The 25,730-nt window shown below is 40.3% G+C and overlaps 2 protein-coding genes across 5 annotated transcripts in view; one reads left to right on the top strand and one right to left on the bottom strand.

Annotated features, from left to right (window-relative positions):
* srpk1b (SRSF protein kinase 1b) overlaps positions 1 to 14,859 on the top strand; it is a 51,485-nt gene extending 36,626 nt beyond the window's left edge. For 3 of the 4 annotated variants that reach the window (XM_018758718.2, XM_018758722.2, XM_029249825.1), the window contains 6 exons: positions 175 to 399; positions 2,241 to 2,341; positions 2,986 to 3,093; positions 4,120 to 4,189; positions 10,143 to 10,235; positions 10,335 to 11,837. In XM_018758718.2, the coding sequence (XP_018614234.1) occupies positions 175 to 399; positions 2,241 to 2,341; positions 2,986 to 3,093; positions 4,120 to 4,189; positions 10,143 to 10,235; positions 10,335 to 10,519 (782 nt within the window). In that variant the 3' untranslated portion in view covers positions 10,520 to 11,837. Of the gene's footprint in view, positions 1 to 174; positions 400 to 2,240; positions 2,342 to 2,985; positions 3,094 to 4,119; positions 4,190 to 10,142; positions 10,236 to 10,334; positions 11,838 to 14,784 lie in introns of those variants that run through there. The other variant, XM_018758719.1, reaches the window with a different exon arrangement.
* lhfpl5a (LHFPL tetraspan subfamily member 5a) lies at positions 14,747 to 19,735 on the bottom strand. The gene is made up of 2 exons (XM_018758541.2): positions 19,321 to 19,735; positions 14,747 to 15,042 (listed from the first exon to the last, which is right to left on the bottom strand). The coding sequence occupies exons 1-2, from the start codon at positions 19,730 to 19,732 to the stop codon at positions 14,747 to 14,749; spliced, it is 708 nt and encodes a 235-aa protein (XP_018614057.1). The 5' UTR covers positions 19,733 to 19,735.
* Positions 19,736 to 25,730: the final 5,995 nt, after the last annotated feature.

The following is a 25,730-nucleotide window of genomic DNA, read 5'->3' as shown; positions in this document are numbered from 1 at the left end:
ACACTTACACGAAGCAGTTGTATTTGGAAGTGATGAAGGTGAGTGCTATCTCTTGTGGTATGTGTTTTTTATAGTCAACATCATTGGATTCAACAAAATCACAACTTAATTTTTTGATATGATGAGCAGGATTGATGACTTCTCACCTACCTTTTTTTTTTTTTTTTTTTGCAGAAGTCAGTGCCGAGAGGTGGGGTCAAGAGAGCATCACAGAGGTGAACTGTAATGGACATGCCCACCAAGTTAGTGAGGAAGATGACAGGAGGCGAGTCCTAAGGAGAGATGAAGACTACCGCAATTCCAACAACAAGGAGGAGGACCCACAGCTTAGTGCTACCTACCAAGCATTCAACGGCACAATGGCCTGTGACACCACTCACCTAGACCTCACCCATGATGGTAATTGACTGCCAGATGATGCTGCATCTAAGACAGTCTCATTTATGACCACAGCTTGGACAGATAGGTAACTGGGGGCTGAGCAAGGTTTGCAGGGACAGTCTGTGGAGAATGTTAGTGGTCCCCTTCCCTTTTATCTGCCTCACATAAGTAAAGCACTGTATCTTGAATCCTGCAGTCATCTTTGTGACTGTGACAAAAATTACCTATAAGCCACTGACTGATAGGAGCCATTAATTTTTACAGGTATTCCTTGATTTACGAAGCCTCTTTATCCAGAATTTGGGAATAACAGCTCTTGGCTTATGATAGCCATTTTCACACACACATCATCTGAAACAGCTTGTCCCATATTGGGTCGCGGGGAGTCGAAGCCTAACCCGGCAACACAGGGCATAAGGCTGGAGGGGGAAAGGACATACCCAGGACGGGACACCAGTCCGTCTCAAGACACCCCAAGCGGGACTCGAACCCCAGACCCACCGGAGAGCTGGACCCAGTCAAACCCACTGTGCCACCGCGCCCCCCATGCTATACAATGTTCACTTTACAAAACAAAAAATCTGTATAATGAAATTTACCAAAAGCGTGTCAAAAAAAATTGAAAGTTGGGCTTTGCGCAGTCAGTAAATTGAGTGTGAAATGAATGTTTGCAGAGACAGCAGAGCAATTGGCAGGAACATTGAAACATTTAAATTCAAACACCTACCCTGTTTTAATCAGACTTATTTAGTTTAATAGTGTGATTTACAAAGCCATTCTTTCACCTTTGGTTATTTGGTTATTCACGTTTGGTCACGTTATCTCTGTTACTAGGGCAGAGTACATTTGCAAATATATATATATTTGAGTAGCCCATAGCTTGTTGAATGCTATGTACATAACTATAATTTTATGATTAGCTCAGCCAATGAAAGCCCTTTTTCCAGGTCTGGTCATAACGTAATTAAATTTATTTTTATAGAGCAATCTTGACACACAGTGACACGGAGCGCTTAGGCATGAGGCAAAAAAAAAAATCTGTTACCTACTAGATGGAGTCACACAGCTGCAAAGCTTGTTTGAAAACATTTTTAGCCTAGAACTTTTAGGCTCTACACTACACGACAATATCAGGTTGTGTCATTCCTCTGTTTTGCCATGACTGTCTTTTATGGTATACCACAGTGCGTGGTGTGTAAAGAAAGCAGTCTGTTTGGCAGGCCTGGTAAGGCTTCTCAAGGTGGATATTTTAGGCATGTGGAAACTGCTACATTGGAGTAAAAACTGTGGTCTGAAATACATTTTTCTTCATAACCCTGGATATTGCGTGTGTGTGGTTGTGCAGTGCAGTCTCCTGTTGGGAGCTCAACTACTAATGCTCTGTTGTATATAAGAGGTTTGAATCCAGAGGGAGACCTGAATCAGAGAGCTTGGATCGGATATGCTAATTTGCACTTCATCCTTCCACATGGATGTCTGTGATTCCAACTGTGGGCCACATTTCCATCGAGAATCATGGGTTGCTTCATGGGTTTCCCACCATATTCTTCCGAGCTAAAACAAATCTGTCAACCTCAGAAACCTATGGAGTAACCTTTTTTTTCCTCCTCCCCACTGAAATATGAAATTTCATCAAGAGGAAAACCTGCATCTCCTGCATTCACTTTTAGCTTGGCACTTAGGACTCATGAATAACTGACTTGAACAAATTAATCTGAATGCTGAGGCTGTTAACTGGAAATACCAAAGCATCAAATGTCTGTCCGATGCAGCCTCTGAGAACCACATTTTTAAGACCCTGAATAAAAGTATGGTGTTTCTTGTCACTTCCCCACCCTTCTTTGTGTTCAATGCTACAGCCAAACAGGTGGCAGGAAGCTTGTTGGTAAACCCCTTGGACCCCCTCAATGCAGAGAAGATCAAAGTCAAGATTGCTGACCTTGGCAATGCCTGCTGGGTGGTGAGTTGAATCCCTGTCCTCCATATATTTTGTCCTGAAGCAATGGGGTCAATCTCCAGCCCTTACTCTTAACAGATAAAATGGTTTTTGTTAAATGTAAACTCAGAAATACATTTGTACTTTGATTTAAACAGGCTGAACATTGATTTTTGCGTACTGTTTCAGGTGTTAATCGAACACTAATTAAATTGATTCTAATTTTCCATAGTGTTAATGTGGAAATATTAGCATAAATACTCTTTGAAAGCAGGGGGGCGTGGTGGCGCAGTGGGTTGGACCGGGTCCTTCTCTCTGGTGGGTCTGAGGTTCGAGTCCTGCTTGGGGTGCCTTGCGACGGACTGGCGTCCCGTCCTGGGTGTGTCCCCTCCCCCTCCGGCCTTACGCCCTGTGTTGCCGGGTAGGCTCCGGTTCCCCGCGACCCTGTTTGGGACAAGCGGTTCTGAAAATGTGTGTGTGTGTGTGTGTGTGTGTGTGTACTCTTTGAAAGCCATTACGCTCTGTGAATATTGACGGTACAAATAAGACACCTTAAGTCTGCATCCTTTTGGAATTGCAAGTTCACATTCAAATCCACTAGAGCACATGCTGCATTTCATTACCTAAATGACTCACATGACTTCTGGTGGAAACTGTTGTTCCCCCAGCACAAGCATTTCACAGATGACATCCAGACAAGGCAGTATCGGTCACTCGAGGTCCTGATCGGAGCGGGGTACGGCACACCTGCTGACATCTGGAGCACAGCATGCATGGTAGGCATTGCTTGTTGTTATAGCTTTCAAGGATTCAGTGCCAATCTTCACAGAGCACTGTAGTATGCTAGTTGCATGGTGGGACAGCTGGTAGCATAGAGGTTCGAGCTGCTGCCTTTGTACCTAAAGGTTGCAGGTTTGAATCCCATTTCCAGCTGTAGTACCCTTTTAGGTACTTACCCTAAAATTGCTTCAAGTAAAATAACCCAGCTGTATAAATGGGCAAAAAAAAGCTTAACATTGCAAGTTGCTTTGGAGGAAAGTGTCAGCTAAATGAATAAATTTAGTAGAGTCTAAAAGTCTTGTTGCGGAATAAGCATTTTTTCATTTCACAAATCCATCTAGAGCAAAGGGGGAGCAAAACGCATCCAGGAGTTATTGTATGTCTCGACTAGTCTGTCACCTGTTCCTTAAATGAGGGGTTAAGGCCTGTAAGGGGCAGCTCGGGCACTGTGCTATTCTGTGTGCTTCTCCCTGATCACAGCACATTGGATCTTAGTCAGAAAATTATCCATTGCAGCTCTGTATATCCTAGTTTCTGATTTTTCATTTTTGTGTATTTATTAAACCTAAAAGAGCAGAAAAATCAGACGTTTTGTAAATATTATTTAACAGGAGACAGGTCTGTCTTAAAGCCATTAAGTGGTACCCCACTTACCTTATTTAAGTGTCTGCCCTTTTCCCATCAACAACAAAAAAAGAATGCAGAGTGTTGTCTCATCTCCGATTACCTCAGCAACTTATTGAACAAAAGAGCTTGCTTGGAAAGAGGAATTAACCTTTGTGGGCTGCAGCATCAAACAATACAGCAGTTCGCACAGTGAGGAGGCACACAGACTCCATATGAGACTAGTTGCTTTAGCATGAAAAGCCGCCTGGCTGTTTGACCTTTAGAGTGATGCCAGTCATGGAAAGAATGTGCCAGATAGACTTGACACTGCATAAAGAAAGAGTGAATTGTTTCTCTAAACCGGGCATTGTGGCTGCTGTATTTTGACAGCTTGTGGGTATTTCTGTTCCCCTTAGGCATTTGAGCTGGCCACTGGGGACTACTTGTTTGAACCTCACTCTGGAGAAGACTACTCGAGAGATGAAGGTAACGTATCTCCCTCCTGATCCCCATCTAGCTCATACAGTTTTTTTAAAGCAAGAAGTTTGTCTTTTGCCCTCTAGTCAGGGAATATTTATTCAGCATGCATGTGTTGTACATTACATTTTCTGCAGCAAAAAAATGGACACCTATGAATGTTTGTACGGGCATTGGTGCATATGGTGTGCTCTGCAGTGCAGTGCAGCATCTCTGTGTGTGGCAAAAAAGTCAATTTCTCACTTTCGCTGAACACCTGCTGTCAAAGCTACTTTGTGAACCCTGCTAGATCCCCCCCAGGGTCCTTTGTGTTGTTATCTCCATCTTGTCTCTTGTGATGTGGTAAATGAGATACATTTAGGGAAAAGGTTTTTGCATGAGGCTGGGGTTGGATATCAGGCAGGATTCCAGAACATGACCAGCCTGTAATGTGTATTCCTCCCTGTTCTGAATGATCCGGGGAAGGTGGGTATCGGCATCACAGATGATGACCAATTACTCTAACCCTGCTTTGAACAGACCAGTAGTAAACTCAGATTCTGGCTTTCTTTAATGCTTAACATTAATAAAATGACTCATTACTTAACATTATTAATTGCAGACACTTGTATTCATTTGCAAGTTCCACAACCTACACATATTTTAAACTTTTATATTGACTGATGCAGTTCTGTTTTAAGCTCTTCACTTAAAGGTACAACAGCAGGGATCCTCCATGGCAGGTATTGTTCAGTTCCATACCCACCCTGTTATCAATTCATATACTCACAATGTCTTGCTGGTTACCCAGTGCATGTGTAGGTACCTGGTTAAATATTAAAATATCCTGGATCATGTGATATGTATCAATGAATTCTCCAGTGGCATTCATCAAAATTTCATGGCGATATTGTGAGGCTTTTTGCTGCTATGGGCTGTTGTTGGTCATGCTTTAGAGTTTATCTTACTGGTGTTTTCCTCGCACCTGTGGCTCCCCGCTGGAGATCTGACTTCCATCTTGACACTAGAGAATGTTACTCTTTCCTCTCATTGTTTTCCTGCTGTCTCCCAGCTTCTTCTTACCCTGTGTCCTATTTCCACTTTGCTGTTGCTCCCCCTTCTGTTCAACTGTGAACATACAGTAAGCTACTGCTACTTGGCATCAGGCAGTTAGTAATAAAGTTACAATGCGATGGAAGTCTCCTATAAATATGTGAAAGAAACAAATTTACCTCCATTTTCTACAAAGTCTTTTTCCGTATATTGCTTCAAAGTGTTTTCTTCCTGTAATGTAAGTGGCACAATTGTTACTTATTCAGAGCTAAGGCTTCAGAGGTTTTTATTACACATTTTAAAACATTTAAAGAAGCAATAACAAAGGTTTCAGAACAAAACTGCCAGTTTTTTTGAGTCCTGTAGCTGGAGTAGATCTTCCTTTCCTTTCTCATAAATTTTAATTTGTTTCAAAATTAACTATACAGTGCTGTGAATAGTGTATCTGCTCCTTTCCAGCTTTTTGACCTTACACTTGGTCCAATATTCTATGAATGGAGCCTGAGAGAAAACAAATGACATCAGTATTCCTTTGTCATTTCCTTGGTGTGGAAGGTAATTAAATGTGCAGTCATAGGTGTGGGGGTAAATGTATCTACCCACTAAAGCCAATCTTTTTAATAGGTTAATTCAAGAGTCAGCTGTTTGTCTGAAATCAGGCCTGATCTGGGCCAGCCCTGTCCAACATAATTTACTGAAACCCTCACCAGCAAAAGACAAGCTGGCAAAGCAGAGATTGGTACAAGCACATCATCCCACACGCTAAAGAAATCTTTAAAGACCTCTGCAGAAAAGTTGCCAAAGCTTATCAGTCCCTACAGATTTATTAAGACTCTGAACCTCAGTTGAACCATAGTGAGAGCAATACTCAACTGTCACATGGAGAAAACTTTTAAAAGTGGCAAATCTCCTTAAGAGTAGCTATTCTGTACAAGTAAAGTATTAAGTATTAAATTATACGAATGGTATTAGTATTAAGTGTTAATTTTCATTAACAAGGAACTCTGTGAATGCCCAAGAAACTGCAGGCATCTCTTGCCACAGCTCAATTTGTGTTTAGAAAGACACTGGAGAAATGAGATACACTAGGGGTTAGCAAGACAGACAGCACTGCAAAAATTTTAAAAAATTCAGAAGCTTACCTATTGTGCTCACAGAAGGAGATCCTCTCAGAACTTCTGGGAGAATGTTTTGTGGACTGATGAATTATAAGTAGAACTTTTTGGATGACATGTTCCCCCTTGTGTTGTGAAAACAACAAAGGTATTTCAGAATAAAAACCTTCTACCAATAGTAAAGCATGTTGGTTGCAGTTTGATGGTCTGATAAATTTTGCTGCCACGGAATCTGGGCACCTTGCTGTCATTGAGGGAACCACAGAATCCTTTCTGTGTTAGAAAATGCAGATGTAGAATTTCAAGACATCATTCTGTTATAACTGAAGCTGAATTCCAGCTGGATCATGCACCAAGTAAATAATCCCAAATATATAGGGTAAGTCAAAATCAGAACAACTGAAAAAACTAAATTACAGTTTTCCAGTCAAGATCCTGAATCCAGTTGAGATGTTGTGGGAAAACCTGTAAAGAGCAATTCAAGCTAAAAAAAAAATCTTTAAATGTTGCTGAAGTAAAGGAGTTCTGCACAGAGAAGTGGGCCGAAATTCCTCCACAGTGATGCAAAATCTAAGTCAACAGCTAGAGGAAGTGTTTAACTGCAGTCATTGCTCCATCTTTAGGTGCAATCAGTTATTTTTTCTGTCTCAGGCTCCTTTTATAAACAGCAGTGTTCCAAAATGCTCTCTGAACTGCAAGAATTCAGCTTAAGAGAATTTCTTTTCTTTCACCAAAACGACTTACTGGTTATTAACTGGTATTTAACTGACACATGTATCCAAGGTGACCGTATTAGACGCACTGCACTGAACTTCCTACAGTCATTCACCCATGGATAGAGCAGAGCAATGTAAGACATACATACATACATACAGACACACACTACAGGCAATTTAGAGTCATCAATTCACCTGAAGCTATGGAAGGAAACTCATGTGAACGCGGAGAGAATGTGCAAACTCCACACAGTCTGAGGAGAATCAAATGATTATCAACAGCCCAGCCACTTAAGACGCCATGTTGTTGTCTTGTACTATGAGTGCAAATTCAGTTGAACTTTTTTCATTGATTTTGTCTGTCTTCACTGTTCTGTTTTGTTTTATGCATTGAAGGTTGATACATAAACACTGAGTATCATATGTATGTTGTTTTTTTTTTTTTTAAGTGTACAGTACATAATAGCCAGGAAAGAGCTGACTGAGCACAGCTAGATAGCTGTACCTCATTAAAGAGTAATTAATGAAGGGAAACCACCTTAAATTGTGTTATGATGAATAATGTTAGCTATTGAAGTAATTCTGTCCATTTAATGGAATTCGTAATATTTTAGCACACACGTGTTTCAGTTTTTGGGCTCAGGGATGCATAAACATTTTTACTATTGACACTAATAGTGCTTACATTTATTCATTTAGCAGACACTTTTCTCCAAAGCTATGTACATCTCAGCAAAAATACAAATTTGTGCATTACATCAGGAGAAAGAGACATAGCTGCAGACATGTGATTCTTAGGTAAACCTAGTTTGTTACTTTCCACTTGATGCACCAATGTTCATCGCTTGAGTAGGTGCATAAAATGCAGGATAGATGAATCCTGATAACCTTCCTACAATGTTTTTTTATATATATTATAAGGTGCACAAAATTTACGTACAGTACAGGAGTAGCAGCTGTGTAAAGGCTTATCTGGGGATGACCATAAAATTATGGTGCGTTAACATTTACATCATACTGGAAAGATCTTCGGCAAAGTGAGTCCGGAAACGGTGAGTTTTCACACCCTTCTTGAATGTAGACAGTTTCTGGAGTTCTGAATGAAAGGGGGAGGTCATTCCACCACAACGGAGCCAGAACCGAGAACCTTCGCTCTTTACTTTTCGTGCATGGGATCCCTAAGCAGAAGCAGAAGTAGATGAACAAAGGGGTCTGGCTGGGGAATAGCGGTTGATCAAGTTATGTAAATTGCTGGGAGCAGTTCTACTGATGCATTTGTAGACGATAACCAGGGTCTTGAACTAGTACTTAGATCTTTCAGTTGTGAGAATTTACCTTAGAAAAGGATTTTCAAGGATGAATTACCTTCATAAGGCAGGGAAAGATTTTCTTACTATAACTGATAAAAAGACCTGATCAAATTTAATGTCAAAATAGTGCAAACACAGAGAAAATTGGAAAGGAGCACATGCTTTTTCCACGCTGCTGTCTGTAGCTTAAGCAAAGCCTAAGAATATTCTCACTTTGCAGTGATTCATTTAGCTAGCACTTTTCTCCAAAGCGACATACATCTCAGCAAAAATACAATTTGTGCATTACATTAAGAGAAACAGACATGGCTGCAGACATGTGATTCTTAAGTAAACCTAGTTTGATACCATCCACTTGATGCACCGAGGTTCATCAATGGAGTATGTGCATAAAACGCAGGATAGATGAATCCTGATGACCCCCTAGTTTCTTTTTTTTTTTTTTTTTTTTTTTTTTAATAAGAATAAGGTACACAAACAAACAATCACATACAATGCCAGGGTAGCGGCTGTGTAAAGGCATATCTGTGGAAGATCATGAAGTTACAGTGCATGAACCGTAAAAACACCACAAGTAGTTAAGCAGAGTCAGTTGTGAGGTAAGGATGGATCCTATGAATATTATGCAGAATGTATCAGCAAGACCGGATTGTGGCTTCGATGTGCCGAGAGAAAAACAGACTCAGGTCAATTGTTACTCCCAGACTCCTGGCCGAGGAGGTAGGCAAAATGAGTGAGTTGTCCAGTTTGACTGATAGATCGTGACAGGAGGACAGGCCAGCTGGGAGGTGAAGAATCTCTGTTTTGGAAAGGTTGAGTTGTAGGTGGTGATCAGACGTCCATGCAGAGATGTTCAACAGGCAGGCAGCAATGCATGTGGAAATGTCTGATGCTCCAGGTGGAAAGGAGAGGAAGAGCTGGGTATCATCAGCATAGCAGTGATATTTGAATCCATGGGAGGCTATGACCAGAGGTGTAGATCGAAAAGAGAAGAGGACCCAATATTGGTATGGGACACCGGTTGCGAGAGAAGAACGAGAGCGCTGCCAGACCACTTGATGAGATCTGTCAGATAGGTAGGATTCAAACCATCTTAGTGCCATTCCTTTGATTTCAAGCTGATTAAAGAGACTTTTTCATTTTATTAAAACAATTTAGGGTAAGTACTTCACTCAAGAGTACTACAGCCATTGAACTGCCTTTTTTTCATTTTTAATTCAAAGAACAGTACAGGAGCATACTAGCATACAAATGGAGACAGTCCACTGAGAAACTACAGATATGTTCACATGCATAGACAGGATCTAAAGGTTACAATTTATCACAGCTGGGAACATGTAGCACTTTCTACTGACTTCCAGAAAGGTATTGAGATACTCCAGAAGTCATTACAGTTGTCATGCAAATCAAATGTCAGTTTTTCAAGTCTGAGACAGTCATCCATGTATTTACAGAGAGAACTTCTAGTGTAGACAAGAACATTAAAGAGCAGTTAGCCTATGTACCATAACCACATTAAGAAAGGAGTTTGGATTGTGATTGAGCAAAAGAGTAGTTTGGGAGAAATCAAGTGTTTTGCTAAAGGTATGGTCTTTTTGCCTCCTCTTTTGTCCTTTTTTTGAGGACAGCAAGTAAGTCCCCTGTATCAGTAATTAACACAGCAGTTAACAGAACCAACCTTCCAGATGTCCACAGGGAACTTCTTGCATACAAAGAACATGGAAAGTAATGGATCATAGTGACATTTCACCTGTTTCTCTGCCACTGTTTTTTGTCCTTTCATTTGCAGACCACATTGCACTCATCATTGAACTTCTGGGAAAAATTCCTCGAAAGCTCATCATGGCTGGCAAATATTGCAAGGAATTCTTCACAAAGAAAGGTAAAGTGGTTGCTGAAGTGGTCATGTTATCTCTCTAGTGAAGTGCTGCTGGCCTTGCTGATGATGTCCTCCTACTTTCCCCTGCTTTCTTGACAACAGGGGACCTAAGGCACATCACCAAACTAAAACCATGGGGCCTGTTTGATGTGCTGGTGGAGAAGTACGAGTGGGAGCGACAGGATGCCCAGGCCTTCACCGACTTCCTGTTGCCTATGTTGGAGCTGGTCCCTGAAAAGAGGGCCACAGCCACAGAGTGTCTGCAACACCCATGGTTTGCTACCTAGAGGTTGGTGCAGACATTATCTCTCTTGTACACAAGTTTTAAGGCAAACACAGATCAGGCGACCGCCCTTCTGCACCCAGTAGCTCCATTTTTTGGAATGTCAGGCATGAGTGATGGCAAGACAGGAGGAGGATAGTCCAACATGACAGGTTTAATGTTAAGTTTTTCATTTTTTTTGTATTCGTTACTGGATATTGGATAATTATGTGTCTTTATGTTTGTGTTTCCTTACTCGTGTGTTCATGACAACTATCTGTAGTGATACATAGATTTTGCCTTTACTTTCTTTAAAAGCTTGACACTGAGGATTTGTAGTTGGGGAGGGGGTGGTGCTGACACATACCCCAATTACAAAAATTCATTACATATGAAAGTCCTTCACAGTGTTTCCATCAATGCCTGTAAAACTGCCCTGTTCTCTTTGTCAAGACAAAATAGTTGTGCTTGCTGAAATTATTTTTTATGTTTTATGTGCTTAATACTAAGTAAAAGGCTGAGAAGTAGTGTAGCTCTCTAAATCAAGGTGCACAGAATCTAAGTAGTGTGTTAAAAAACAAACAGCGTAGAGGTGCAGCTTGTAATGGGAAATGGGAAGTACTGTATCACTGCAGGGCATGAGAGGAGAGCAGTGGTGGGACCAGGCTAGACTTGCTTTCACAAGAATGCTGGACAGCCAAAGGAGTGCTGGATCATGGAAACTGCTCTAGAGACTATGGTCAGTTAGGTCAGCAACCCTTCAAAACCGAGTCGTTCGTATGAGATGCTAATGTACATAATTTTTTCTCTGGGCTCCATGGTTTACATATCTTATTGTGTCAATTGTAATATACACGTTAAGACTTGTCTTAAATGGTCCTTTTTGCCTTGTTGCAAAAACTGAATGATGACAATGATTTTTCATGAGAGCAGTTGAAAGGTACCACAAAACAGATCTGGTGACAGCAGAAACTGGCACTGTGTTTTATGAGGAATGACTTTGGCATATTGAAATAACATGAAAGCATTGACCACCTGTATGTTGTAACTTTAGAACGGCTCTATTACATATCAAGTAACACTGATACTGATGTGTTGCTGGAACTCTTTAGTTGGGTGGATGATAATACAATGTACTTATGAATGCGTGAAGGGAAGTCTTGCTGTCTGTCTGCCAGGCTTGGCTATATTTTAGCTGCTGTTATTTCTTGTTTTTTTTTCTTTTTCTTTTTTCTTTTTCTTAGCTTATGATGCTTTTGTACACTCTGCTTTTTTCCCTTTGCTGAAGACCCAGGAGTTGGGTCTTAATGAATGGTGAAGGCTGCCTTCCCATGAGTCTTCAGGGCACAGGTCCACTTTTGCCTCAGCAGTGGTGGCTGTCTGTCTACTTCCTCTTTTTCTTTCCTTGCTAATGCTTTCAGTCTTTGGCTTTTGATTGTTCATCACTTTTAAAGAAAATACTTTTCTGTCATTCGGAAAAATAAAGATTTTGAAATGCAAATGTATTTCTACTCTGGGTGTTTTACTTTGTGACAGAGTCATGAATGTGTTTTAGAACTTAAATTCTCTTGACGGCCCAGTGGCAACAGATACTTTAAGCTATTAAATGAGCTATTAAGCTATATTTTAAGCTACTTTTGGCTATTTTTTTTAAAATTCTAAATCAGGGTTGATACTAGAGCTTGAAAAACAAGATGTGCTTGTTTTTGTCTAACCAGCAATGACTGTTGTAGTAATTACTTAGATGGAAAGTCCCCTCAAAATTTTGTTTTAGGTGTAGGTCCAATGTTAAATTGATTTCTGTAAATCCTGAAGGACTTTGACTGTGCTGACCACTCTTGACCTGTGTGAAACCACATTCATTTCATTGGTGCACAATTTACTGCAGACCATTATAACATTGTGTACATCTAACTATTTTAGTAAAAACCGATTTTATTGAAATTGTTAAATATATGTTTTACTGTCATTTGGTTATACAAATGGTCAGGGAAAGATTTGAGCACCATTTTCTACATGATCTGAAAAGCTGGCTTTTGGAAGAGACTGGGAAACCACAGTTGTCACAGTTGTGTTTTTTAGCACTTGATTTGTCATTTGTTCTTTACTGAGCAACATGCTGTGACCTATTCCTCTCATATAAATGCTCACACACTGCATTGAAAAGATTAAAAGCAGTGTTTTGCTGAATTAAACATCAAATACAGATGGCTGTAACTTTATGAAGACCATGTGCTGATAAGGTCTTCTGAGTTGAGTGCTTCAGAAATCATGTCCATCTGTGTCCTAGGTTGCCACAGAGTCAGTGGTGAGTGGAGGCTGGAAGTAGGGATTTGTGAAACTCAGCTACACTTGGGCTTTTGTCTACTTTAGAGAGCCAAAGCTGTTATCTGCATTGCAAATGTCAGCATGAAAAGACACACTGATGAGTAATACAATTTGTTACACATAAAGTAGGAGTCATTTAAAATGGATTTATTGACTTTTTCAACCCACGCATTTTGTACCAACCCCCGCAACACTGAAAGCACACACTTAGCTTTGTATGTATTTATAATGTGCCCTTATTGCTGGTTTTGTGTCAGTTTTTTTAAAACAATTAATTCTCACACTATTACCATGCTTTTGTGTGCATCCCAATTTATATGAAAGCTGAAAATCCATTGCCTGTTAAAAGTACAAGGCAGTTTACACCGCTTGACTGTTTGTATGTATTTGCTTGACTCTGGCATTAATACACAGTATTGTGCAACATTTAAGTAGGTGAAAATGCCATGATGGAGATATTTTGTCATAAAACATAATTGCACACATAATGTGAAGTTTTCATTACTATTAGTCTTACTCATGTTACACAGTCATTGCTTGTATGTTCAAAGTACATCAAATGTCTTGACTACAATACGTATACATACAAGTCTGTGAATAGAGGCCATGGGCACTTACCAAAATCAAAAGCTTGCAGAGAGAGTAACGTAAAGATGAAGTCCTTACAAGCCTGGGTTGTTGTAGTAAATCTGGTTTACAGAATACATAGGTACAACTTGGGCACTTCTCTCCTCAGGCTTTAGTCACTGTACAGATGCCTCACGCGTTATCTAAAATGGAAAGACAGCATGTCAAAGATAGCCTTGTCTGCACTTCCACATTCACAGTTCTGTGGGATGCCACATTTTACAGAGAATGTTCAAATGCGAAAAGAAAATTATGTACAAGATTATTGTACAGTGGACAAAATGTGTTTTATATTAAACCATTTGTATGTGCTTTACAATATTGGCTATAATGCATTACAGTTGTCTGTAAACTAATCACTGTTCATTTCAACATGGTGGCACAAAAAAGAATGGCATTGTAACCAAATATTTTGTAAAAATGTATAAACCATTGCAGAATGAAGCATATTACTGGTAAAAAGCAGGTACTGAGAAATGCTGTCAATATATTTTCTGCTTATGCTTTTCTAATTCTTACAAAGGGAATCACTTTAAAATTGTTGAACTTGTAAAACTGGATTGATTTTACACTGCCTTCTCAGCACTTCAGATACAGTCTGCTGAACTGCACCTCTCCTATGTTTATATAGGTATAAATGGCATAAACAGACTTTTTCATTGATTTCACACATAAATGTGGAAACCCAAACAAGACCTAGCTGGAAAATAATTTAGGTTTTCAGGCTTAACCAACAAATGCCACAAACTTGGAGGCAGATTTTGGAGAATGTTCTTAATGTGGATGTTGGTTTAGTGCCAGTTTAGTGTTTTCATTCATTAATTCATTCATTTGGTTGTTTGTTAATCCATTACTTGTCCAAAGCAGGGCCAGTGCATTGCAGGGAAATCGCACACACTCATTCACACATAGAGATACTAAGGGCAATTTGGTGACCAAATGAGTTTTTTGCTGTACAAAAGATTAGTCCTACGAAGCAAAGAAGATCTGAGGAAGAGTGAAAACCAAAACACAGATCCTGTAATAATTAAGGGACCACTACTCTCAACTTGGCTCATACTGTGGGCTACTGCCTTGTTCTAAATAAGACGTCTCCAGCCGTATTTCACGAAGAACCCTTAGAATAAGGTTTGCAGAATCAAAAGTGTGTTCACTCAAGAGAGGTAACATTAGGCAGTGATTTTTGTTTTGTGCACCATAAATCAATAAAAACAATCTGGACTTGAAACCATTAACATCTTTGGCTAACTGACAAATGACTGGCTTACATAATTGTCATGGAGCAACAGATATCTCCTCAAATATGATCCACACCATTGTCCCTATTTCTGTTAGGATGTGCACGGAAGTCCTCACCTTTTCCCTCCACCTGGAAGTCCTCAGGCAGCAGCTTGTCCTGCCGGTTGCCCAGCACGAAGGCCAAGAAGGAGAGGATAAGAGCGTCTAGGATGCTGATGATGGCCAGGATGTAGGCCCAACGCACTGTGCAGTTTCCCAATGTGTACTTGTCTGTGCGCTGCCCGCACATGCGCTTCACCTCCTCAGAATCCCAGCCATCAGGGTAGATCATACAGCCCATCACCATGCAGACAGCTGGGGACGACACCCGGCAGAAAGCAGTGACCTTATTTGGCAGAGAACGCTAAGGACAGTGAGCAATGGCACCACCTCACCACCTGCAACTTAATTATTTAAATTCTGTGGTATTCAGCAGTTGTTTCAAAAGGATCTGATCTTTTTCTGTAACACTATATAACCCATTCTTATTTGATAACTTCATGTCACTAGTTCACCTTTCGACTACGGACGCAACCAGGAACCCACAGAAAATGCTCGAACAAAGGGAAGTTAATATATTAACTTCATTCTGTGCTGAAGCTGCTTTAAGTCCATGAACCTGAAGCAGTGCTCCATGTACTGAATTTTGTTACTGAAACAGAACTGTGTAATTATACTGACCTATCTAGTTCTTCAGTGTAAAAGTTAGACAAGCATCATTTAACAAAAACAAAAATCTATCACCGATACTATTCCTTCATGTCTATTATTCATTTACTGTACATTACATTTATTCATTTAGCTCATGCTTTTCTCCAATGTGACTTGTAAAATTAAGCTACCTGCAATGTTTTACTCATTTAAACAGCTGGGTAATTCTGCTGGAACACTTTATGGTAAGTGCCTTGCTCAAGGGTACCACAGCAGTAGCCTGCTCTATCTGCTGTAATAAACCTGGGTTTTCAGTTTGTTCACATTGACCAAAAATATTTTTACAGTCTGTAGAAACTTAAATGTTATTCTTTCTCTCTTACATTGACACATATGTCACATAGCTGGAACTTTCTACAGTCCTGCAAACATCTACTATACTGCCTGATACAGTCTGTTAGTTTTTCACTCATCTAATACATTATATATGAAACGTAATTACTAGATGTTTCCCTAACTCATATTTTCCAACAGTCAATATCTGCCTCTTGTAATTTAGTAGTTTGAGCCAAAGTGAAATGCTCTGTCTTAGATGGTGTATTAATTAAGAGGGATGGGACAGAGACCAAACATCCATTAATAACTTTTGGTGAAGAGATGTTCTGTATCTCCATAGCAACACCTCACAGCCCTCATGATAAAGCATTTTATGCACTTTGCTTCTGTCTCCTCCACCACTGTAGCCATAGTACTATAGACATGTGTATCACCCCAAATGTATACATACTGTATAAATTCAGTGCTTTTCCTGTGTTATTACTTTAAATATTAACACCTTGGCCTTCAATTAAATTTCACTGACAACCGTCACATGTCAGTAAGCACTGATACGTGGAGTTTCATTCATACATGAGAACTGCAAAGAAGGCAGAGCTGGTTCGCTCAGCATACCAAGACTTAAACTGCATTGGCACATCACATTGCATTAATGCTTGTAAAACACTGACTCTTTGAATCCTTTTCTCATTACATTTTCAGTCTATTAAAGCCCAAAGTTGCAGGCGGTATCCCTATTTGGTAATGTGATGTGATTATTACGTAGTCATCATAAAAAAGTGAAACCAATATATGTACTGTAAATATGCATTTGTAAACGAAGTATGTGGTGTCTGCTTTTGAAGGACAGAGACTGCAAGCGATTGTGCAAATGAGGTTTCAACATTTTAAAACTCTGTGGGGATAAGGTCAGGAATTGCTAGGCAACTGCTTTTGAAGGAGACGATTCACTTCATTAAGTTTCTGAGCACTTTCCCCAGCAGTGACACTATGTCCGCTGTGCAGCTGCTGTTGTCATCGATGACGTGGAACAGACAGCAAGGGGAGACTGAGGATATCCCAAGGGAGATGAACAGCACAAAGAAAATGAAACATAGTGAAATGTTATGATGGTGTAAGGTGAAATGAGACTTTTGTAACTATACCAGTGTTTGGAAGTGGTTGACATCTGTAAGACAGAGCAGTGAACAATGGAGCTGTATTTAACCTGCCTACAGTAAATTATCCTCATTTAGTGATAACACGTTATCCAGAGGATAAGTTAGGAGCTAAAAGCCTAAATCAGCACAATCAGTTTAAATTTGGTCAAAGAAGCTTTTAGACATATTTTTTTCCTTGTGAATAAATAATGTTTTTAATTAAACACCAGATCACATCTTTCTTTGTAATTTCCTTTGCCAAGCAGAGATGATCATATTGCCAATAAATGTGTTGACCTAATCTTTGATCAATTACATGATAAAAAGTATAACAAATTAACAATGGCTAAAAATGTTTTCAGTATTATTACTCATTGTGGACAAATTCAAATATGGATATTCATATTTTTGATACTTATATTACTTGGACAAGCTCATACTTAATCATTTGTGTAATTTTTGCAAAGAAAAAAATGGCTCTGTATTTTTCTTAATAGGGCAGTTTGTGGTCAGCAGGAGCCTGGGCAGCAGCACTCAACACAAGGAGTTTGGAACTGATTATGGATGGCTATCTACAGAGAAGGGGACCCTCTGTGTATCATATGCTAAAGGAAAGTCATAACTCTCAATTAGCAGAGTTCAGTCATGGGTGAAGGGCAGTGTGCCAGTCACTTCACATTTACACAGTAGGGAGCTTGGCTTTTGTTACACCATGGCTGGGCACAGAAGAATAATTCTTAGATAAGTGAATTATCATAAGCACAACTGTTCTGCCACAGTACAACAGCAAAATGTTTAGTGATATGTCCATTTGTAATGCAGATCCAAGGGCTTATTTTTCTTTTCAAACTGCCAATATTGTCACATGACTACCTTAGCAGAACACTTTGCAAAATAAATTCCAAATTTACTCTGATTCACTTCATTGTTTCACTCTATCCCTTATATCTCATTGTTAAATTCTGTCACTAAAAGAGAAAGAGAACTCTCCGTGGTTCTGAATGTTATTTTGCTGTAATATAAGTACTGCATCGATGATTGTTACTGCCTTTGACTGTAATCCCGTACTCTGTACCCTGGTTATCCTACTTTGACAAGCTTTTAACGACACTGGTTGAGTGAGAGAGTGAGCGAGTGAATGTGATGATTGTTACCGAGCTTCTGTTTAGTCATTCACTTGTGGTGTATTCAATAATAGTCTGTAGAACATTATAGAATTTATTTTATGAATTATATTAGGAAAAGTATATACACCCCCTTGCAAAGTCAGCATAAGGTGTAAGGTATGTGGTGAACAAATAACACCTTATAATAAGGATATAGTAGGAAAATTTTCAGCTGTGCCTTACATGTGTGCTGCATTGTTAAAGAGCTGGTTGCCATGGCAAAAGCGGAGGGATTTGTTTGTGTGCAGCGGCCATGAGCTCCTGTGTGACTGAAAGGGAAAGTGATACGTGTAATAGCTGCTTCCCTTGGAGGAGCCCTCGGGGAGACCGCATTCCGCTGGCCTATTTCATGAACACATAAGTGTCTTAGCATGTACATTTCAAATCCATCACCCTCTCTCTATAGACTAAAGAAATCTAAACATGATATTCATATCCTACAGCTCTATAATAAACTTTTATTTATCAAACATCTTTGTCCAGTGTTACGCTGATACATAATCAACTTTACAGTGGTTTACCTATTCACACGGCAAGGTATTCCTACTCTATCAGTTTAGTTAAGTACAGTACCTTGATCAGTGGTAAAGAAGGAGTAGAATTAAAACCAAAAACCTCAAGGTTGCAAGGGAACAGACCTATACACTAGAATATCTCACAGTGCTCTGAAATTTTAAATTTTCATGACCATTTTAAGAAAAAAATAGATAAAAATGCTTCTTTTAAAAAAACTCTGTTAGAAACCCCAGAATGGCCATTATTTCTACAGCTTTTTCTTGTGTTTCTGCTCTCAATTTACGTTTACATTTACATTACATTACTATTTCTGACTGGAAAGATACCGTATTTTAATGTACGGTGTAAATGTACCCATGTGCACCATTTGCCCTAACAGTCTCACCACTTTTCTCACTTCAGTACTCCATGCGGTGTGTTTTTTTTCTTTTTTTTTCTTTTTTTTTATTTTACATTAATTGCAACGGTCACTCTGTTACTCCACAACATAGCCTACCAGTGCAACAAGGTGACAAAAATATAGACTATACTAATTTTTTGTATCATTTTCCTTGAATGAAAAGAGCATTTGACCTAATCAAACTGTACTTACATAATTAGAGAAAGCTGCACATCAGCACAGACAAACTAGCACAGACATGTGCAAAGTACATTCACTCCACCGCCACTGTGTTATGTCTGTCCAGCCGAAACTTTACCTCCTTTAAAATTCCCCATAATCCATGTTACCATGCTAAGGGCACTGGCGGCACACATTGCAGGAAAGTCTGAGGAAAGTTACTCACAGGAGGCTAGCTGCATCCAAGCACAGATCTTGTACACACTGCCAGCATTGCAGAAAAAAAAGAGGCTGAAAGAGACCATGCTGCCCACAATCAAGAGCATGGAGACTCCCACAAAGAACATGGCAGTCTTGAAGGCCCCCGACGGGATGGAGCCGAAGTCCAAGGCGCTGCCCTTGCAGATGAGCTCTGAGGTCAGTGCGTTGCCGATGCAGTAATGGAAGAGGCCAAAGTATCCTGCCTGGGGTGTGTTCACGCTGTCTCCGATCCAGTATGGCTGGATGAACACCACCACGGTAATGATGGCGAAGCAGATGGTGAAGATCGCCCACAACACACCGATTGCCCTCGCATTTCTGACATAGTTGGTGTGGTAGATTTTGGCCGCTTCCTGGGCAGGGAGCATTTCCCCCATATTGACCAGAGACTGAGTGACTGCAAGAGAAAGAGCAGGAACACAGCTGATGATCAGCAAGTCAGAGTGTCACACTGTTGCCTCCAGTCCTTAGATCTGGACAAGTATGTGTGTGTCACATTCTTCATTTCCACCACCCCAGTAAGCTATATGCACAGCTGTTCCTTCTGAATAACCTTGAGGCTTTTGTGCCCCCTGCAGTACACTAACTGAAAGCTCCTAAACAACCTGTGTCAAAGTCCTTTGCTTAGGAAGAGCCTTTTGTTCAATCTTTCAGGATTCCCTGCTTGACTTCGAGAGCCACATAGAAAATAGCACATTTTTTCATTCTTTTGTAACACTGGAGAGTTTGGGGGCCAGTGTTCAGTAAGCTGATATTACATGGGGTCTGTGTCAGCCTTAATCTTGACAGAGCTGTGGTTAGAACTTCAGAACCACGGACAGCAACATCACCAGTGAGGACACCTTCTGGTAAACTAAAGTTTACTTGAGTCGCCAGGTAAAGGCAGAACACTTCAGCTGCTACACTGCATTTGTAGAGAACTGTGGAGAACACGTAGCAGGAGATCAACTGTTTAGGGTTATTGATTTCTCATATGAACATTGCCAGACTGAATTCCACTTTTGCTAAATAAGTGTTGTTCCAGGTATTTACCCTGAACTGAAAATAGTAAGAATACCATACTATATACATTGATGAGTAATTGTAAAGTTGATTATCCAGCACTGTAAGGTGTAACATACAAGTTTTGCATGTCTTTACGTTCTGAGAGCATACTGTATACTTATTACAGTTGAAAAATCCTCACATTGATCTGTTTCACTAAGCAACACATATTTGAATTATTTTAATATACCAACAGCAGTGTCAATAAAAAGTAATCTAAGCTTAATTCATTACTTTTTGGGTTGTTTTTTTCTCATAAATTTGATGTTTCATTCTAGTTGCTTCACCATAATGTAAATTTAGGTAACATCATAAACAAAAGTGGGGGGTGTGGTGGCACAGAGGGTTTGACCAGTGCCTTGCTGTGTGGCAGGTCTGGAGTTTGAGTCCTGCTTGGGGTGTGCAGCAGCCCTGTCTTTCTCCCTGTGTTTGCCTCCCCTGCCATGCAGAGGAAGGACCTGTCAATCCACCTCTGTTCCTCCCTTGACTTGACTTGGAAACCACGGGAGTGGTCACTATGGGTTGGCACGTTGCATGCATAAACAAAAATAGCCTTTATAAAATCAGTATTACAATAGATAGTTACATCACATTTACATTTTGGTGCCATGGTTATGAGGGTAAAAACAAAAATACTATAGCCAAATGTAGTAACACATGAGACACTGTTAACAGAAACGTGGTCTGTGATAAACTGAGCGTGCAGGAGAGTGAGGTAGGTGTGTGGACCCAATCACGGGATAGTTATTGTCGGTACACAAGGAAGCAGGCAAGATTCGTGATCAGGGACAGGCGTGGATCAGTTAATGCACCAATGTACGTCTTGAGGAGAATCCAATTTTAAAGTCAAGGAGGCAATGCAAGTGTTAGGATCCATGGATGTCAGGAGCAGGAACGAGGGACTGAGGAGAACAAGGGACTGAGGAGAATGAGGGACTTGGAAGGACGGGTAGGTTGCCGTAGGTTCATTCAAGAGCGCTGGAGAGATGGGTTTCTCAAATGAGATTCCACAACCAGGGTGTGCAGGTGCAGCTTCTTTATAACTCACTGCTCTGATTTTGGGCAGGTGTGGACATTCGGGGCGAGGTCATGGACGTGGCAGTCCAACTGAAAAGAAAGAGGTGTTTGTCATACTTCAGGCTCACATGCCTAGGAGGCGAAAAACTGCTGTAGACATGCATTGTTTTGATGCACGTTGCAAAGTAGCATCCTTTTGTTATTATGAACCATAGGCTTTACGGGGGGTGGTTCATAACTACAGATTGTACATAAGTCAGATGTCCATAACCCGGGAACTGCCTGTATACATGGGCATACTACCTACTCTGGTATCAGTTCACGGCAAGTACCCTGAATTACTTGCAGGGTGACAGGTCGAACCCTAACCCACCTCCTCTTAATGTTTTCCATTAATTCAAGGCTTCTGCTACCTAATGTAAGTGAGAGGGAAAATCTTGCAGACGTTACTGTAACATTCCTGAAAAAGTAGTGACATATATCAGTGATCTCACTGCAGACCACAGGTGCTGTTTCACTGCACTTGCAAAACAGCGCTGTCTTGTGGTTTGTTTTAGTGAACAAAAGGTTGAAATTAATCTTTCTCATTTAATGTAGAATAAACAAACAAACTAACTGTTGCAGGGCTTTCACTAAAAATCGTAATAAACACACGGTACTGAATGTACTTACAGGAACCAGTTTGTTTAAAATAAATTGTAACTGAAAACTGCAAGGGGGGTGCGATGGCACAGCAGGTTTTGCTGGTTCTGCTCTCCAGTGGGTCAAGCATTCAAGTCCTGCTTGGGGTGCTCTGCAATGGACTGGCATCCCATCCTCAGTGTGTCTCCTGTGCCCTGTGTTGCCAGATTAGGCTCCAGTTTGCTGCAACCCTGCTTTGGACAAGTGATTTCAGGCAGTGTGTGTGTGAAAACTCCAGCATAACAATTTCTGCCACAGTGATTTCATAGCCCTGCATTTGTGAAAGGCTTGGAAGACAGAAGACCCTTTGGTTTACCCACTCCTTCAATGTTCTCATGCATCACCTGTATTATTTGGCTGAAACTGATATAAGCCGGGGGGTGCAGTGGCGCAGCAGTGCAGCAGGTTTGGCCTGTGCATGCTCTCTGCCTGGGGTTTGAGTCCCGCTTGGAGTGCCTTGCAACAGACTGGCATCCCATCCTTGGTGTGTCCCCTCCCCCTCCAGACCTGCACCCTGCATTTCTGGGCTAGGCTCCGGCTCACCACGACCCCACTCAGTATAAGCAGCTTCAGTCAGTGTGTGTGTGTGTGTGTGTGTGTGTGTGTGTGTGTGTGTGTGTGTAGTACAGTGAATGAATAGACAGAAAAAAGTAACAAAATTGTATTTGTTGTCCTATCTGCACACACACACACACACACACACACACACACACACACAAAACACATAATATAGTTTCACATGAAGTTTGTTATTTTTCAGAGTATTAAAGCATAAAAAATTTTTGTCTGAAATGTGAACTTCCCAAAAAGATTAATAGCTTTAAAATTAAAATTAAAGATTAAAATTAAAATCTTTATTTTTGCATATTTAAACTGCTTCATTCTTTTCTAATCACAGTAAATGTCCAATGATAATTGTGTTCAATGTCCCCGTGAAAGGAAATTAAAGCTCATGCTGAATGTCCCAGGTTTCCTAGACATGGAGGAGCTGTTACACAACTATGAAAATTGATACAAATTAATGGCCTGGACAACAGCACAATACACAGACCCTTTGGGATTAGGCAGTTAAATCAATAAATGTCTCAGCTGTCCTATTCAGCTACACCCGTCTAGTTGTCCTCTTCATGTGGGATTGACAGAAACCACCATCTGTCTCTGCCGAGAGTTTTGAATAAAATCTTTTAAATTGAGACAACAGTAGACTTCATTAACGTGAATGAAGCGCCTAACATCATATGACCTATGTTTTACATTCGTACATATTGATAAAGCTCAATGTAAAAATAAAATAAAACTGGTGCATACAGTTTGAATCATGCCAGCCTGCAGTTCAATATGGGGTGTCAGAATATTGACCCTCCACTCCCACTTGCACCTACTGTTCAAATAAATAGGTGAGAATCATGCTGTATACATTTGGTGAAATCAATTGTTGTGACTACACGGTGGACCGCCGCCTCCTGGGACGCTTGTTAACCAAAGTTTTTGCACCCGGCAAAGTGTAATGCGCAGTATCGGATAACCCCCAGTGGGCCCACAGCCTGCAAACTCATTTTCCCCGTGGTAATTGAATGTATTTGGTCCCCAGACCCCCCACAGTGGGACATCTGTTGTTGAGACATCTGGTTAGAACAGTGTGCCATTTATACCAAGTTTAACTGATAAAAAATCCATTTTAATACAATTGAATTCTTACAGCTGTAAGTGTAAGCAGCAGGTAACGAAGTTGGAATTACCGCATTTGGACTCTGAGGTTTGGATCATATCTCCTGCAATCGTAACCCTGTACAAGGTACTTCCAGCCTTGCTCCACTAAAAATTACCCAGCTGTATCAGTAGTTAAATAGCTAAAAGTAAATTAACATGCTCGGCTAAATTATTAAACTGCAGACAATCGATACAATTTACTAGAATTCTACCATAAATATAATGAATAAAATCCATCCTAATAAAAATATTTTTCCATATTAAAATCTTCCATAAACCTACAGTAAGTTTCACTAGAATGTGACTTTTTGGCTAGTTGAAATATGAGCTCTTTGCTTTAAATGTTACAGTTAAGTAACAAACACATCATAAATTCGAATAATGAAGGCATTCTGCCATATATGAAACCACTGAAAGTGGGTTGTACCCACACACCCTCTTCTCCATCTTAGGGATCTTCTCATATGGTCTGCAATTTACTGCTTCAAATCCCACTCCTGTTGTTGTGCCCTTGGTCAATGTATTTACCCTGCATTGATACAGTAAGAATATCCTGCTGCCTATGTGTGTAAAAAATTTATTAATGGTTAATAAAACACAATTACAGGGTTATAAGGCATAACTGCCAGAATCGCTAGTGGTCTGACATCCCTTTATCTCCTCTTCCTTGACTCCTGAAGCAAACACGCACAACTCCCAGTTAAACTAAATGCCTAAACCCTAATTATGGTAGGCTGGTAACACTGCTGTCAACAGGACCTGTGTGTGTGTTTTTCATTTAAACTCAAAAAGCGGCTTCTTGCCTTTTAACACACTGGAGTATTCTATATGTAAAGCACCCTCGTTCACATTGTAGTTAATATACACCCAAGTCCCTAATGGTACACTGTAGGACAGGAAAATTAAATGGCCATATCCAAGCTTTGAACAAAAACAGTATTGTACTGCTTTGCCAGAGGGGTAAAACAGGACTCCCTCTTCAGTAATGCATCTCTAATGCCCTTCTTTCAATTGGAAAAAAAGGTCTTCTCTTGTGATCTACTGAAAGATGTGGTTCATCCCCCATTTAAAATACTTCTTCAAAGCCACTGTATAAATATGTATAAATATGTGGACTGGATGAACAAGAAGTTAACTGAGAGCAAAATTACAGTTACACAAAGACTTGTAGCCATGACCACCCTATCTAAGTTTAACCGCATTAGGCTGGCCTACATTGGACCTGGGAGTACATCAATGAGAGCACTACATTTTTTTTGTGGGATGGAACTTTAATCTGTCTATGGGCTGCTGCTTGTCACACACCTTCCTGACTACATGCAAAGTGATTTCGTTCTCTGCTAAGTGACTCTAATTGACTATGCCGCAGCCTGTGCTGGTGGTTCTCCGAGTGCGCTGCTAAACGAACAGCATGTAAGCTTGTTACCTCCAAGGAATCCAATTCAACTGTTATTTACAGAGCCAAGATTGTGTCCCTGCCATTACAGAAAAGGCTTGGCTATGCCTCCCTCCTGGACCCACTGTACCTGCAGTGCTGCACTTACCCCTCACTCTCTTTGTTAATGGACTGCAGGTTGCCAAGCAGCAATATCACTCACTGTTTGTGACAAAAGAGTTATGGGTTTATGTTCTGGGGAGGTCTGTACTGTTGTAGCCTTGAGCAAGGAGCTCCAAATTACTTCAGTAAAACATTCACCTCTGTAAATGGGCCAAAGTATTACAATATATAAACCAGTTCTGATGATTCTGCCAAGAACCCAAGTGATAAAATAATAGACAAAGACTTTTACATATTTTAAATTTATTGGGAAATTCTGTTAAAGCCTTGATAGCCAATTTTTTAACCACCTATAAAGGGCAAAGTGGTTTACTTGTTTATTACAGAAAAGCAGTCTCTGGGCTTCATTTAAAATGCCACCAAAA

Source organism: Scleropages formosus, chromosome 2 (assembly GCF_900964775.1).
Source record: "Scleropages formosus chromosome 2, fSclFor1.1, whole genome shotgun sequence".
Classification (NCBI taxonomy): domain Eukaryota; kingdom Metazoa; phylum Chordata; class Actinopteri; order Osteoglossiformes; family Osteoglossidae; genus Scleropages; species Scleropages formosus.
The sequence above is the reverse complement of the archived record's forward strand: the minus strand, read 5'-3'. Positions and strand labels throughout refer to the sequence as shown.